Source organism: Athene cunicularia, assembly GCF_003259725.1.
Source record: "Athene cunicularia isolate RWA chromosome 3 unlocalized genomic scaffold, athCun1 chr3_part1, whole genome shotgun sequence".
NCBI classification, from domain to species: domain Eukaryota; kingdom Metazoa; phylum Chordata; class Aves; order Strigiformes; family Strigidae; genus Athene; species Athene cunicularia.
Genome location: NW_020799097.1, coordinates 25,589,240 through 25,604,014, shown reverse-complemented (window position 1 = coordinate 25,604,014; position 14,775 = coordinate 25,589,240). Strand labels below are relative to the sequence as shown.

General features: G+C 42.0%; 1 protein-coding gene across 1 annotated transcript; it reads left to right on the top strand.

Annotated features, from left to right (window-relative positions):
- Window positions 1-5,666: 5,666 nt before the first annotated feature.
- Window positions 5,667-12,562, top strand: LOC113478140 (glutathione S-transferase-like). The gene is made up of 7 exons (XM_026845029.1): window positions 5,667-5,722; window positions 6,802-6,915; window positions 7,858-7,909; window positions 9,680-9,812; window positions 10,669-10,810; window positions 11,687-11,818; window positions 12,146-12,562. Exons 2-7 carry the CDS (start codon window positions 6,829-6,831, stop codon window positions 12,263-12,265), a joined length of 666 nt encoding a protein of 221 aa, XP_026700830.1. The 5' UTR covers window positions 5,667-5,722; window positions 6,802-6,828; the 3' UTR covers window positions 12,266-12,562.
- The last annotated feature ends 2,213 nt before the right edge of the window (window positions 12,563-14,775 follow it).

Below are 14,775 nucleotides of genomic sequence, written 5' to 3'. Positions count from 1 at the left end.
CGATGCAGTGTTAGTATCATCAGAATGTAACTTCTTGAAGAGATGGATGAAAATAGACTTCAGAATAAGAGCTATGGAAGAGAAGAAAGAGAAGAAGACTCACTGAATCACTTATCCTTTAAAGTAGACTTGTTTTAAAACCAGTTTTGGTAAGTACTTATATTACATTAGTTTTAAAGTATTGTGTGAGTAAACCTTCTAATTTAGTATGTTTCCTTGGTTGTTACCAAAGCCAAATCTCTTTGGTTTCTCACACTCCCCAGGTCTTGCCTAGGAACCAGCTCTTATAATGTTCCATTATTTTCTTCTTCTACATTTTTGGATGTGATTCTTCCAAGCACCTTAGTTTGTTGTTCCCAATACATGGGAGTCTGTGCACCTCTTCATATGATGAACCCATAAAATGGGGAGGGCAGAGCCACATCCTCAGACAAAATGATCACTCAGTTCAATGTTTGTTCATCCTTCTTTCTGTGCATTCATCTGCCAGTTTGAGGGACCCTCAGCTGCTTTCTAGCACCAGTTCCAGACACCAACAGCCAGTTACATCTTTGTCCTTGTAAAATAAGAAGCACCAGGCCCCATTCCCTGGCTCTGAGGCCACACACACACTGTTAAACTCTCTTATTAGCCAAAGCTGTGTAACCACATCCAAATGGCCTGTTGTGGCTGAGCCCTGGCGTGGACTGTCTGTGGCTGGGAGCCATCTGGGCAAGAGCAGCAGGCACAGACCAGTAACCCCTGAGCGAGCCGTTGTTAATTCAGTAACACAGACGGCATCTTCCGGCACTCACACCCTGGCACTGCCTCATGGTTGATGTGGTCTTCGGAGAGCTCAGAGGGAAAAACCTGAGCCTGAGCTGCTACTTGGCAGAGAGTGAAACGTGAGCAGCCTTGGGGTGCTGCTGCTGGGGCAGCACTGTGGAGCACCACCAGCCCTTGAGACAATGCAGTGGGACCAGTGACCCTGAGGTGGCCACAGCCCCTCCCAGTGAGGCCTGTTTGCGATGGTGGAGGCGATCCACAGAGTGGCGATGGGGAAGGGAGGGAGGAGTGGGGGCACAGAGCAGCACAGGCTTCATGACTGGGACACCTCAGGTGCTTTAAAGGTGTAATAAAGTTCTCTGAATTTCTTTAATCACCTTGTGCAGGTAAGTTCACTCATAATTTAGTGAGTCATGCTCATTATCTCTATCCTAAGAAACTATTTAAGGTTTCTCAACAGTGACTTTTGTCTAATGTGACCAATGAAGAATATGCCATTCCCCCATTTCTCTCCTATGCAGCAGACTATAAAAGGACAATAAATTATTTATTTTTGTTAGGTTGCAACTTGAAGTGGGATTTTTAACTAAATATGCTAAATGAGAGTAAATCTTCTGAAAATAAGGGTGCTGGAAAAATGCTAGCATACCCTATTTGCAGCTTAACCCTGTGAGAGGTACAAAAACCTGTTAAAAACAATTGCATTTCCCACTGCTATAGGACGCACATTGGCTTAAACTGTAAGGGCAGAGAGCACTAGCAGTTTAACAAGCATACAGGAGGAACAGCTAGCAGAGTTAAGTGGCTGGCATCTCTTACTCTAGGATAGCGCAGACCTGCAGGTCAGATGTTGAAATGGTGAGTGCACCTTCGCATTAGGCCATAAGTGACCTTAGAGTGGAGTCATTTTGGTTTGTATCAGGTTATTGCTTGAGTGGGCTTGGAGGGATACTTGCAGAGGAAGTTAATTCCTTAACCCTGGTTTCAGAGAGGAGTCGTCTGAAATCATTACTAGTAGTGATCTAAGAAACCCTTGAATTTCTGTAAATTTTAGGATCCTTTCTGTGCTGGCTGATAGAAAGCTGAGAAAAGAAGAGGAAAGATGTTGAAGAGAAGGTTTTCAAGTGTGAAATGCTCTGAAAGTCCTGATATTGCCTGCCTGTCAATGGCATACCACTTTCTATTTTTACACACTGACTGTTTCCATGGGCAGAGAATCACATCCAGAAAGGAGAATGGTGCAGGGGCTGGAAGCATGGAGGAGAAAATAGGGAATAATCGCAGGTGAGACAATTTGGAATTTGCCAAGGAGACACAAACTAAAATTACAAACTAAGCACGAGAGAGAAAGGAAGCCAATTAGAGGGAACCAGAAGGAAATTTGAAAGCTTAACATGCTATTATGTGTAGAGATAGTTCTAAAAGCAGTGATGAGCAGTAACACCCCACTCACAGCCTTCTCTTTATCTGTCTCATATGGAGATGTCAGGAGCTGCTGATGTTAGCCAAAAAAAGATGACCACTAATTTTCACAGTGTTGTTTTGGTTTTTCTTCAGCAAGGTCTTGCATATGTTATTCAAACCATCATGTAAAGAACCTCTGGCAAAAACACATCATGGTAAAAAAAAAAAAAATCAAGCTCAGTAGACCTAAGAACACCTGCCAGCTTCTAGGTAACCCACTTGCTCTTCAAAATGTTTGGGGAAACACCTAACGCCCTTCACATACCTGAAGCTAAGTCAGCATGAGGATCATTGGAGAAAAGGACATTTTTTTTTTTTCTTTTAATTTCTCTGTTCTCTCTGCAAGGCTATCTTCTGTAAACATATATCTGGGTTTATAAGACAATTACATTGCGCACTTATGCTGCTGGGTTCAGGGCATAATTCAGCATGGAGAAATGCTTCATGGGACATAATGTGTGAGCTGCACTTTTCAAGTGTGCTGAACACAGGCAGTGCTGGTTTGGAAGGACAACAACAAATGGAACCTTTGTTTTAAATAGTATGAAACAAGGGAGCTGCACTTTATTTCTGCAATGAGGCAGGCCTGAATATATCCCAACAGGTCTCATTAGCCACAGATGAGGCTCCTTTCTCTAGAGTCCCTATAAACCCTGTTAATACTACAAGGCACAACAGTTTGTGCATAATCTATTTCCCTTGTAAGTACATTTTAAATATTGGCTCATAACATTGAACACAGCTTTAACCCAAATTAACATAAATCTGATGTTTTAGAGAGAGAGGAAAGTTCACAAACTCAGTGACAGAAAACATTTTCCAATGCTTTGTCAAGAAATTAGTATCATATCTGAAAAAAAAAAAAAAATTATACCTTTTATTTTAAAGTCAGACTGTAAATGGAAACAAGCTGGTGGGCAACAGCAGCAGCTGGGATAAATACTGAATCCTAAGTTATTAGGGTATCTTTGACATTTCCCCTTTCTTTATCTCCTGGATGGTCAATCTGAACCAGAACATTATTAAAAGATCGGATGCCTTCATGCATGCAAGGTATAAATGACACTTCTGTAGCATTTTCCAAATACTTTACAAGCTCAGTGAAGTGACATTTCCAATAGTCCTGTTAGGAGACAGACTGTACAGTATTTTTCACTTTTATTTAAGCTAGTAACTATGTGAGGACTTGCCTGAAATCTTCATGGATACCTCTGATAGGGTAAGAAATGTCAGTGTTGGCATAAATCACCCTCTGAAAAATTCTACTCCTCTCCTCTACCCCTAAGGGAAGCTTGAAGGGTCTGGCTTTACCTAAACTTTGAACTACCTCAGTTGAGACAGCATCCTTTCCAGTAATTTGGATATCAGCTGTAGCTCAAGGGCATGGTAAGGGATTCCTCCTGAATTTAGACCTACTTAAAGGAGACTAAACAGACAGACTAGATGCAGGTGTCTACAAAGTTCGTTGAGGTGAGTTCTCCCAAGTTGTCTGCACTATGATTAACCTTCATGCTTGAACTAGTATTTTCTTACCTTACAGTTCTCTGATATGGCAGATGTCAAGTCCTTGTAGGAGTAGCCACTAGACCTGGGATATCTCCTAGAGCTTATCATGGCCAGGCCTACAAATGATTAATCCACCCAAGCTACCTAAGAGTGAGTTTGGATTTGTGAAACACCACTAGATGCACCTCGGTGCACAATATGCAGGGAAAGCTTCATTCTCCCACACTGTCCCAGATTCAGGGTCATAAGTCATGTCTGTCCAACCATGCCAGAAACACTGTTTCCATCTTTTACTCTTAAAAACCCCTGTGCTAACAGCAAAAGTCAGCACTCCCAGAAGCCTAGAGGGGAAAGCAGTCACCTCTCAAGCAAGCAAATAAAACAGTCTTATGAAGAGTCTGTTATATTATAAAATATGAACAAATTACTTCAGACTGGATGTTAACACAAAGCAAAATGTAGGCAGCTTGTGCTTCTGCAGCGATACTAAGAGTGGGCTTCTGCTGCACTTAGCACAGATGGCTGGATAAATGTCTCCACGACACCTCTGCAGGGCCGGCCATCATGCCATGGCATATGCCACAGAGCCTGGCTCTCTGGAGCAGCAGCTGGAGGCCAGTGGACGCCCTGGAACATGCACAGTGGTGTGTACACCACTGCACAGGTGACTGAGCCCTGCTGCAGGTTTTGGAGGCTGGAGAGAACGTCCCAAAATGTAAGAAGGGGACAGAGGGAAAAAAGAAAGAAAAGAGCCCAAAACAGAAGGCAGAGGCTACAGATGTGCTGTTAGTGAGGAGTCCCCCTTCTGTGAAGCCTGACTCTCCTCACATGCTGTATAGGGTACAGAGTGCTCCATTTGCGGACTAGGCACCTTCTAAAAGACAAGACTTTGCAGTGATGACCGTTTTGATGCTTTCTTCTCCTGTGGTTTTACCTCTAATAAATAATTTTATTGTCAAGCATGGAACACATTGGTCTAACAGGCACCAACAGTGGAGACTGATGGGATGAGGATCATTTTAAGTCACATAGCAGCGAAGTACATCTATAGGAAGGACCTGAAGGAGAAAGTCCCTGTACTGTAACAACTCTTTTTTTTTGTTTGATAGACAATTCATACAACCTCCTTGTGTAATACTAAAAGACTATCTCAGTTCACAGTTATGTTCAGGATGATTCAGCAGATTTTTATATAGCACATTGACCTTGCCTGCAGATGATGTCTACAACAGTATTAACCAGTTAGATCAGACAGGCAGAATGGTGCATGGGAGTTTATGCTGTATTGGCTCTTGGAAGTCAACAGAGTTATCAGAAGAAAGCAGTCAGAAGTGCAGAGGGCAATTTGTCTTCTGATGTCGTTCTTCATTCACTGTGTCCTACACTTGTCTTTGGCATGCATTCTCACCAGGTCAAATTCGGGGAAACATTTTTGACAGAAACAGAAAAAAACCTTCTACATCCAAGATTGAAATTGAGCAGAAAAAGTGTCCTGAAGGATTATCCCCCATTGCTAAGCCAGGGAAGGAATCTTATGAAGGATTCAAGCTCAATTAGTTGATGTGACTTATGCAAAGTGTCAATCTGTTAGAAGTAAATAACCATAAAATATTAAAACAAAATTTTGATTGCTATCACAGTATTTTTTTAAATCATGGGAGCTTTTCAGCTGTTCTGATTGTTTTCAACTAGCAGATTGCCAAACAATGAAAACAGGAAGCATATAGTTTTATGCTGGCACAGATGTTCCCTATGATCATGACCTCACATAAATCTTACATTTGTACATAGTAAGCATTAGTCAGAAATCTATTTTCTGTAGGTGAGAAGTGACTAAACAGAACTAATTGGTTTTATTGGTTTAAGAAATAGGAGTTACCCATCAGCCGAGAACTGTTTGCAATTCTCTTTGTAGGAGGGGCTACAGACCTATATAATGTCAAGGCAAAGCTACTGAGAGTTTAGAGTGAATTATACTGTGTACAAGGTAAGCTTTTGGGATTTTGGACATTCATAGGGAATTAGAAACTTGAAACTAAGTTAGTGAATGGGTTTTGTGGATTAAATACTTGTATGTACTTTCTTTCCTAACAGGATTATGTGCATCAAATGTTAAATAATTAATCAATTGCTTTCTAGGTGTACAGATTTAAGAAAAAGAAATGTAGCTCCCAGAAGTGTGGAGTGCCTACTCTCACCCCTGTCTTCCTATTGCAGAGAAGATGACATGTTATTTACAAGGGGAATGTGGGGTTTTTTTAGCCATTTTCTTTTTGCTGCTGTTAATGCTTCGTCTTTATTGTTGACATGATGTTAAAAACTGAAGCTAGTATAAACTAGGCACTGTCTAAACGTTTGCTGCTGATGTGCACATGCTAGTTCCGAATGGGGTGGATGACAGTTTGTCTAGAAACTGTTGTTGCTTTTAATTCCAGAAGAGTCGGAATTGGACCGAGCAGTTATTGCACTTTGGCTCTCCCTGTGGTAAAGGCAAATCTGTTACTAGAGACAAAATTAAATTCCGTGTCTTCCAGTGCTTGCCTAAAGAAATGAGAGGATCAGGGAGTGTTGTAAATGAGATTGAATGATTACAATGGGGGAAAGAAAACCTTCCTGGCACTTTACAAGGCAGCATAATGGCTGCTGGAGAAAGCAGAGTAATTGCTCAATCTATATTGTGTATCTGATTAAACAGTAAACTGTACTCTGAGATAAATGCCAAAATAAACAGAGCACTGTATCTATCTCACACACCCTGCTTTTTGGTCAGAGCAGAACACTTTGGGATGCAAATGGATTTTGATTTTCTTGTTCTTTGACATGGGCCAATTGCTCTCAGTACACAGAGTTTTTCTTAACTAACTTGCACATATAAAAGACATCTTAAGGAAGAATGATACAATGCAGCCTCTCAATATAGTCTTTTACCTCCTTTACTAATCTGATGAGTCTTGGACCATAAATCATTGGTTTCTAACAACACAACTTTGAACAATGCTTGAGAACCAGTTATTGACTTAAAACCAGCATTCAGAATCTTTATTTTGAAAAACTTCTTTATTCCAGACAGTAGGAAATTAGGCACGTGAAAACATGTCTGGGAAGCCCAAGCTGCACTACTTCAATGGACGAGGCCGAATGGAATCAATACGGTGGCTACTAGCAGCAGCTGGGGTTGAGGTTTGCCTTTGTTTTTTATACTAAGAGCACATGACAAATATGTATTCTTACTGTTCCTTATAAAAACTGTGACTGACCAGCAGTTTCAAGCTCTGCATTTAGTGCACTGCTGACCAAGCTAACCATGACCACTAGTTTACCCTAAGCAGAGGGGCAAGTTCCCGTTTCACTTCCAAGCATCATGTGCCAAGCCTACTTGTAGCACCACAAATGCCTCTTCCCTGTAACCAGTGAAAGAAAACATTTAAAACCATAGCAGCAGAACCTGGCTTTTTATCTTCTGATCACAGGAGTTGAGCACTTTCAATTTGGAAGGCCTTCAGTTAAATCCCAGTGTCCAAAATAGTGAAAAATTGCTAGGCCTACTACACTCTAGCTTACCTCTGAAGGTACTGTATAAAACACAGAGTAATTGGTTTTACCTCTAAGGGGTTTTGATATTAAAGTGGAGAGGCAGTGTGGGGACCTGTGTGTTTTAAGAGCTGTGAGTTTTTGTCATGGTAACGGTCAATGTACCAGAAAGCTGCAGGGGGCACATGATCTCTTTGTCCTTCCTTTTGCCAGCTTGTGGCAGAGGAGCTGTACCACAGTCCTGCTGCTGCAGTGTTAATTTACCTATCCTCCTCTCTCCCCGCACCAACTCTTGTCAGCACTGACAACAGAAGCGGCATGGTCATCGTTTGCTCAGCAGACAGGGTTTTGTGCCTTTCAGTCAGTTCAGCTTTAGCCAAAATCTCACCTTCACAAAATATGAATCACATGTGAGAGGGAAGAGAGGATGACAGAGGCAAAATAAATTTTTAAAGATATCACTTCCAAATCTGATTTATTTTTTAAAAACCAAATTCCCCCAAACAAATTTATTTGTGCTCTCATTGTCTCATGCAAAAAGAAGCTAAAACATGCAGTGACAACACAACTTTTCTTATGTATTTCCTGCAGTTTGAAGAATGTTTTCTGGAAACAAAGGATGATCTGACAAAGTTACAGAAGGGTGAGTTTCCTTCACTTTTTAATAATTAGATAATAATAATAACTATTAGAATTGTTTGTCTTAGAACACCTAAGAAGTCTTATGTCTCTTAAAAAGAAAATCTAGACTGGACTGTACCACAGATGCACACTGCAGTGTGTTAGATGGTATCATCCACGCAGTTGCTTCAGCCTTCACTGAATCACAGAAGGGCTGAGGTCAGAAGGGACCTCTCGAGATCATCTGCTCCACCTCCCCTCTTCAAGCAAGGCCAGCCAGTTACCCAGGAAAATGTTCAATTGGGTTTTGAGTATCTCCAAGGATGGATACTCCACAGCCTCTCTGGGCAACCCATGCCAGTGTTCAGTCACTCTCACAAGTAAAAAAAACCTTTCCTTAAGTTCAGATGATTGACTTTCCTTTGTTTCAGTTTGTGCCCATTGCCTCCTGTCCTATGACAACACAGGTTTTTTCCATCAGATCATCTTGAAATTCTTCAGCATGTTAGGTTGCCTACAAAGTTGTTGCTTTATAATTTGTATGAAACCAGAGTTCCAGATTTCTGAGTCTAACCTGTATCTCTGATGTGTTCCTGTTTCCAAAGGTAACTACTCACCTTGCTATTGTTATCTTCCATCACTGTGAACATGATATTCATGTTTCCTTTAAACCAAATTACATGTCTGTGCTCTTCCAGTTCACTTGGCTTTTCAAAGAAGTCTGAGCTAGGGTTGGCATTTGTAGTCTTGCTCTCCTTTAGGAACAATGGGTTGATCCCCCTGCCATCTGCTGGCTTTCAAGAAGTATTTTGAGACACGAGCATAAATGAAAATGTGCCCTTAATAGCAGTTTCTCTGCATAATTGCCTTACAGTGGATACAAAGACAGACAAACCTGATCAGTTATTTGAGTCAAGAAATATGATTCCATAAAGCAAATATTCTGACTCCCTTCTCTGCTCAGTTCCTGGAGGTATTTTAACTTCTTCCTTGTTAGAATAAGGCTTCTGCAGACTAGTAAGGGATTTACTTGGTGTCACACCAAGTGATATTTGGCTCTTGCACGAATTTCATGAAACCCACCCTTTATTCCCTGCTTCATGCCCATACAGATGTATGCTATTTTATAAAGTCAATATAGTAGTCACAAAGACACAATATGCATTTAAATACACATTATATGTTGACAAGCCCTTAAATAGTCCAGATTTCCATAATACTTACCCAAAGCATGACAGAAACTGGCTGAGTTGGATCCTTCAGTCTTCTCATCTGTATTAACCTCCATGAAAATCACCTGAGTCTGGGCCATGAAGCACAGGACTTGTCTTTTTCAGTGTATGACTGTTAGAAGTTCTGCATTTGGGTGCTTCCTCAAATTTGAAGAAACTTCAGAAAGCTGATTGCTATAATAGTAAGTTATTAACATGTCACTAAGAAATGGTTCTTGGTTTCATGGTAAGTGTTTTTCATACCTTGCTGTGAGAGTGAGGAAGACTGCCACTGAAAGGGCTGTCAAGCACTGGAAGAGGCTGCCCAGGGAAGTGACTGAGTCACCATCCTTGGAGGTATTTAAAAGACTCATAGAAGTGGCACTTAGGAACATGGTTTAGTGGTGGATGTGGCAGTGTTTGGTTTATGATTGGACTCAATGATCTTAAGGGTATTTTCCAACCTAAATGAGTCTATGATTCTAAATAAAAAATAATACATGTGGTTACTTTGCCGAACACCCACTAATGGTTCTCGTTCAGAGACTGAATGTCTCCTTGTCTTGTCCTTTTTTCTCTAGATGGTTCCCTGCTGTTTCAGCAAGTGCCAATGGTGGAGATCGATGGAATGAAGATGGTGCAGACCAGAGCCATTGGCAACTACATAGCAATGAAGTACAACCTCTATGGGAAGGACCTGAAGGAGAGAGCCCTGTACTGTAACAGCAACACCTTTATTTGTTAGACTACAGTTCACACTACCTCTCTGTATAACACAATATCCCAGCTCACAGTTAGATTCAGGGTGATATAGCAGCTTTTCATGTAGCACATATTGATGGTGACTGTGGGTCATGTCTACAACAGTAATAAACAGATAGATTTGACAGGCAGCATGGTGCAAGGGAGGCTATAAGGATCAAAGGTCAATACAGTAATCAGAGGGAAGCAGGCAGGAGTGCAGAGGGCAGACTGTCTTACTGAAGTTTCTTTTCACTTTCTCCTGCAGCTGTCAACAGCAGCTGTTTTCACCATGTCTAATTCAGCAAAATATCTTTGATGGAAACAAAAATCTTCTTTCTCTAATAACCAGGAATTATAATCAATAACTGGTTACCAAAAGCAGAGTTCTTAGGGCACATGGTTTGACCTGAGTATTTTAAAATACTTTGAGTTAATTAGCATTGGTAAACACATATCAAGATACTTGTTAGTAATTGTATAGACCCACTGTTTAACTTACCATCTCTGATTGGATTTTTAACACAAGTTTGCATGACAAAGTTGTACTCAGGTTCAAAAAAACTTAAGACAGAGAAGTATCACCCCTGGTGAAAAATGGTAGGGGGGCAGTCTTTTAGTTTTTGGTTAGGCACTTTGCACTTGTCTTTCACCCACACTCCCCTTCTCCCTGCCCCTCTACCTTAGCTACTGCACTGCAGGGGGAACTGCTCCAAGCTGGGTAGAAGGGGAGGAGTGTTCCCAAAATCTCAGTGGGGTTACATCAGTAGCTACCATGCTAATCAGACCTACTGTGTTCGACTTGATCAACTGAATCTATTCCTTTCAGAATTGATATGTATGTGGAAGCAGTAATAGATCTGAATGAGTTACTCATGACCCATACCTTCCAACCAGCCGATAAAAAGCAGCAACACCTTGCTACTATTGTGGACAAGGCCACAAACAGATACTTCCCAGTCTATGAGAAGGTACGTGGCAAAGACATAGTAGTTTAATTATTATTGTTTCCCTGAAACTCCATCCTCGAACACAAATGATTTTTATTAAGGAAAACAGGAGAAAAATTATTACCTAAATATAAATACTATGGTTTTGGTGAGGCTTGGATGAGGATAGAAACAGGACACTACAGAGGGAACAGAAAGCACAAATCTGAGAGAGATGCAGAGCTGCAAAAAACCCAAATACACTGAGCTCCTCAAATGCCCATGTTTGAATCTGTGTGTAGTTTCAGACAAAAGATACTATAGCATCGGCTTTTACATAAAGTGTCCTCCTGAACTGCAGAGCCCCCTCTACCATAGACACTATGTAAAAGTATTACAGCTCCCTCTGTAACAAAAGGGAGGATGGATTAGCTGGGTGTCAAGACACAGGTATTTTGAGGCACAGGTGACATGTGAAGAGCTCCCAATGCAATATTCCCCAAATTGAAGAGGAAACAGGTGAGAAGTAAGGGAGCTGTCCATAATTTGAAGGAGTCCAAGATACTCATACCCTGGCCTGAACTAAAGCCTCTTGTAAATTTTATACAGGCATTTTCAGTAATGGTTGTATCCCATAAAGCTTAGCTTTCAACATAGCAGCGCTGATTACATGAGCTACAGAAGTGAAGGCAAGAGGGGTACAACTGAACTGCCAGAAAGAAATGCCGAAAATAAAGAACTGATAAATTATGTCTAGGATGACAGTGTGATCAGATCATTCTTTTTTACTACAGATATTCTTACTGCATCTCCTTCTTTCAAGGAGAACTCCATGCAGCATATGACCTTGTTTTGAAAGTATCAAGTCACACAGAGAAAAAAAAATAATAATCTCCGCTTCTGGTTCTCTGGTTTTAGGTTTTGAAAGACCATGGACAAGACTTTCTTGTTGGCAACCAGTTTAGCAGGGCAGATGTGCAACTACTTGAAACCCTTTTAATGGCAGAAGAGTGCAAGCCTGATATACTTGCTAAATTTCCTCTTTTGCAGGTAATTGAATGGACAGTTCTAATGGACAATGAATCAAAACAGGACCACTGATTTAAACTGGCTGAGAAATATGGGAGAGTGGGAGGGTGAGGAAAGAAGTACAAGACAAAACCAAATAAAATATTCCAAGCACTTTTAGCCAGCCTCAAATACTAGTGGCTATTGCTGCCTTCTGTCACTATAGCCACAAAAGCATAATAGGATGAAGCATATAGATTCTTCTACAGGATCAACCCATAGTGTTACTTTTAGAGCACGGATAACATCTAAATGTCTGACAGTTAGCATGATTCTTAAACACAGTGCTGTTTTGGTTTTATTTTGTAGAGTTTTAAAGCAAGAATAAGCAATATCCCCACAATAAAGAAATTCCTGCAGCCTGGCAGCCAGAGGAAACCACCACTACAAGAAAAAGATGTACCGAAAGTGATGAAAATTTTCTACTGAGGAGCAACCTAAAACCACAGCAACTCTGTTTTATTGTCTTTGTGTTTGCTGATAGTGGCAAAGTGAAATTAATGAAGTGAAAAGGTTTTGGATCTCTCTTTCCTTAATTACAGGAATGGTTTTAGTCTATGCAAACACTTACAGAGTAAATCTACATGAGCACACCAGCAAATGAAATAGTTCACTGAATTAGGGGGTACACTGGACAACATAGGATATCTTAAAATACTTAAAACAATACCTGAAATAAAGTCTTACTATTGATACTCAAAACCAGTTTGTTCAATGACTTCCTGCCACTACTTATATACCCAAGGGCTCTCTGGTTCTATCTTTCTGGCATTGTCAAGAGTGACTGGAAAATAAAGAGCTTAGCCTAAACAGCAGGTGACATATCTTTTCTGGGAAATGCCAGGAAAAGCCTGCAGGTTCTGCTTTGATGGGGATGACAGGTTTGGATTCAGCTTTCCTCTGAACTCGGAGTATGCTGGGACCAGAGGTCCTACTGCACTTCTGTTTTGTCATCAGACATTTAAACTCTTGTAGTGTAGCTTCATCAAAATATCCTTTAACAAAAGGTCTACTGTAGCAGCTAAAAGCACTTTGCAGACTCAACTGAGAAACAAATGCTTGTCGCCAGCTGTAAAGTGGAATACTTATTGTTTGAGGATGGAGGAGTCAGATCGGTGTCAGGTGCTAGTGAGACCCTGAAATGTAGGACTTCATGTTGATTTATGTCACTTTATATTAAAATCAGTTAAATATAAGTTGTACATTACAATCACTTAAATCAAGCTCTACAACTGAGAGGCTAGCAAGACAGTTGAACACATAACTATGTATATTATTTAAACACTAAATCAACCAAATATGTACATGCAAGCACCAGTGTCCTGAAACCAACTAATGCTCTAGTACTGGCAGTTTTAAGTGGGGCAAACTCAAGGCACTGAAACTCTTGCTAACACCTATAGTTTCTTTCTAAGAAATGCCATGTGACTGGAACCAGGTTTCAGCATCAAGAAAGGAAAAAAACCCAATATTTTTCTGCAGCAGAGCATGTATTAAAAGCTGTTTCCCTCCCAGCTCACTGAAGCATGTGGGCAGCACTTGCAGCTGCTGAGTGCTGTCAGAAATTAGAGTCAGAAAGCTTTGACCACAGCTGCCAACTCCCTGCCATGCAAGCTCCCCTACATAGCCAGGCAGCTTTAGAAGCCTGCGCACAGATGCTGGCCTTTGGCTATGCAGAGCCAGAGCCCCTGGCACACTGAGAGCTTGGCACCCCTCACAGGGGGACTGTGGCCCAGGCCTCCTCTCCTTGTCACATCATCACTGTGACCACATTGCTGCTTTGGGGGTCTCAAAGCCTTTCTCCTGCCCCCTCGTGCCCTGGCTGCCATGTCCCTCTGAGGTGCGGCCACAGCACCCTGCTGACCCCACAGAATCACAGATTCATCTAGGTTGGAGAAGATCTTTAAGATCATCTAGTCCAACCGTTAACCTAACACTGACAGTTCCCAACTACACCATATCCCTCAGTGCTATGTCAACCCAACTCTTAAACACCTCCAGGGATGGGGACTCCACCACCTCCCTGGGCAGCCCATTCCAATGCCCAACAACCCATTCTGTAAAGAAATGCTTCCTAATATCCAGTCTAAACCTTCTCTGGTGCAATTTGAGGCCATTACCTCTTGTCCTGTCGCTTGTTACTTGGTTAAAGAGGCTCATCCCCAGCTCTCTGCAACCTCCTTTCAGGGAGCTGTAGAGGGCGATGAGGTCTCCCCTCAGCCTCCTCTTCTCCAGACTAAACCCCCCCAGTTCCCTCAGCCGCTCCCCGTACGACCTGTGCTCCAGACCCTGCACCAGCTCCGTTGCCCTTCTCTGGACACGCTCGAGTCATTCAATGTCCTTTTTGGAGTGAGGGGCCCAAAACTGAACACAGGAATCGAGGGGCGGCCTCAGCAGTGCCGAGTACAGGGGTCAGATCCCTTCCCTGTCCCTGCTGGCCACGCTATTGCTGACACAAAAGCCCCGAAGCCAGCCCAAGGGAAAAAGCCGTTTCACAAGATTTCAGTGACAAGGCCGGGGCGGCTTTTCCCTCAGCTACGCTTCTACGGCTTAAAGATGAGGTGTAAGAGCGGGGAGGAGCTGGCCCAGCTCAGTCAAAACCTCCACGTGCTGTAGATGGGGATAAAGTTCCTGTGATGCACATGAGGAATATATTGGGGAAAATGGTCTGGGTTATTCCTGCACCAGGCAAAGGTAAAGGCAAACCCATCCACGGGATTGCTTTTGCCCAAGGACCTGGGTGCACCTGGTGGGTGATGCAGGACAATGGAGAGGTCCGATGTGTACCACAGGGGGACTTGATTCTGGGTGACAACATGCCGTGAACTATGCTGTGCCTGTGTAAATTATTATCGTTAACTGCTAAATGGCAGCTGGACATGACGCAGATGGTATAGAATAAAGGGGTGGATTATGTCCTGGTTCAGCTGGGATAGGGT

Excerpts from the sequence above, each read along its gene's own strand:
- LOC113478140 (XM_026845029.1), top strand. The coding sequence starts at position 6,829 with ATGTCTGGGAAGCCCAAGCTGCACTACTTCAATGGACGAGGCCGAATG. Across the intron at positions 9,813-10,668 it reads GACCTGAAGGAGAGAGCCCT|AATTGATATGTATGTGGAAG; the intron begins GTACTGTAACAG and ends TATTCCTTTCAG. Across the intron at positions 11,819-12,145 it reads CTAAATTTCCTCTTTTGCAG|AGTTTTAAAGCAAGAATAAG; the intron begins GTAATTGAATGG and ends TTTATTTTGTAG.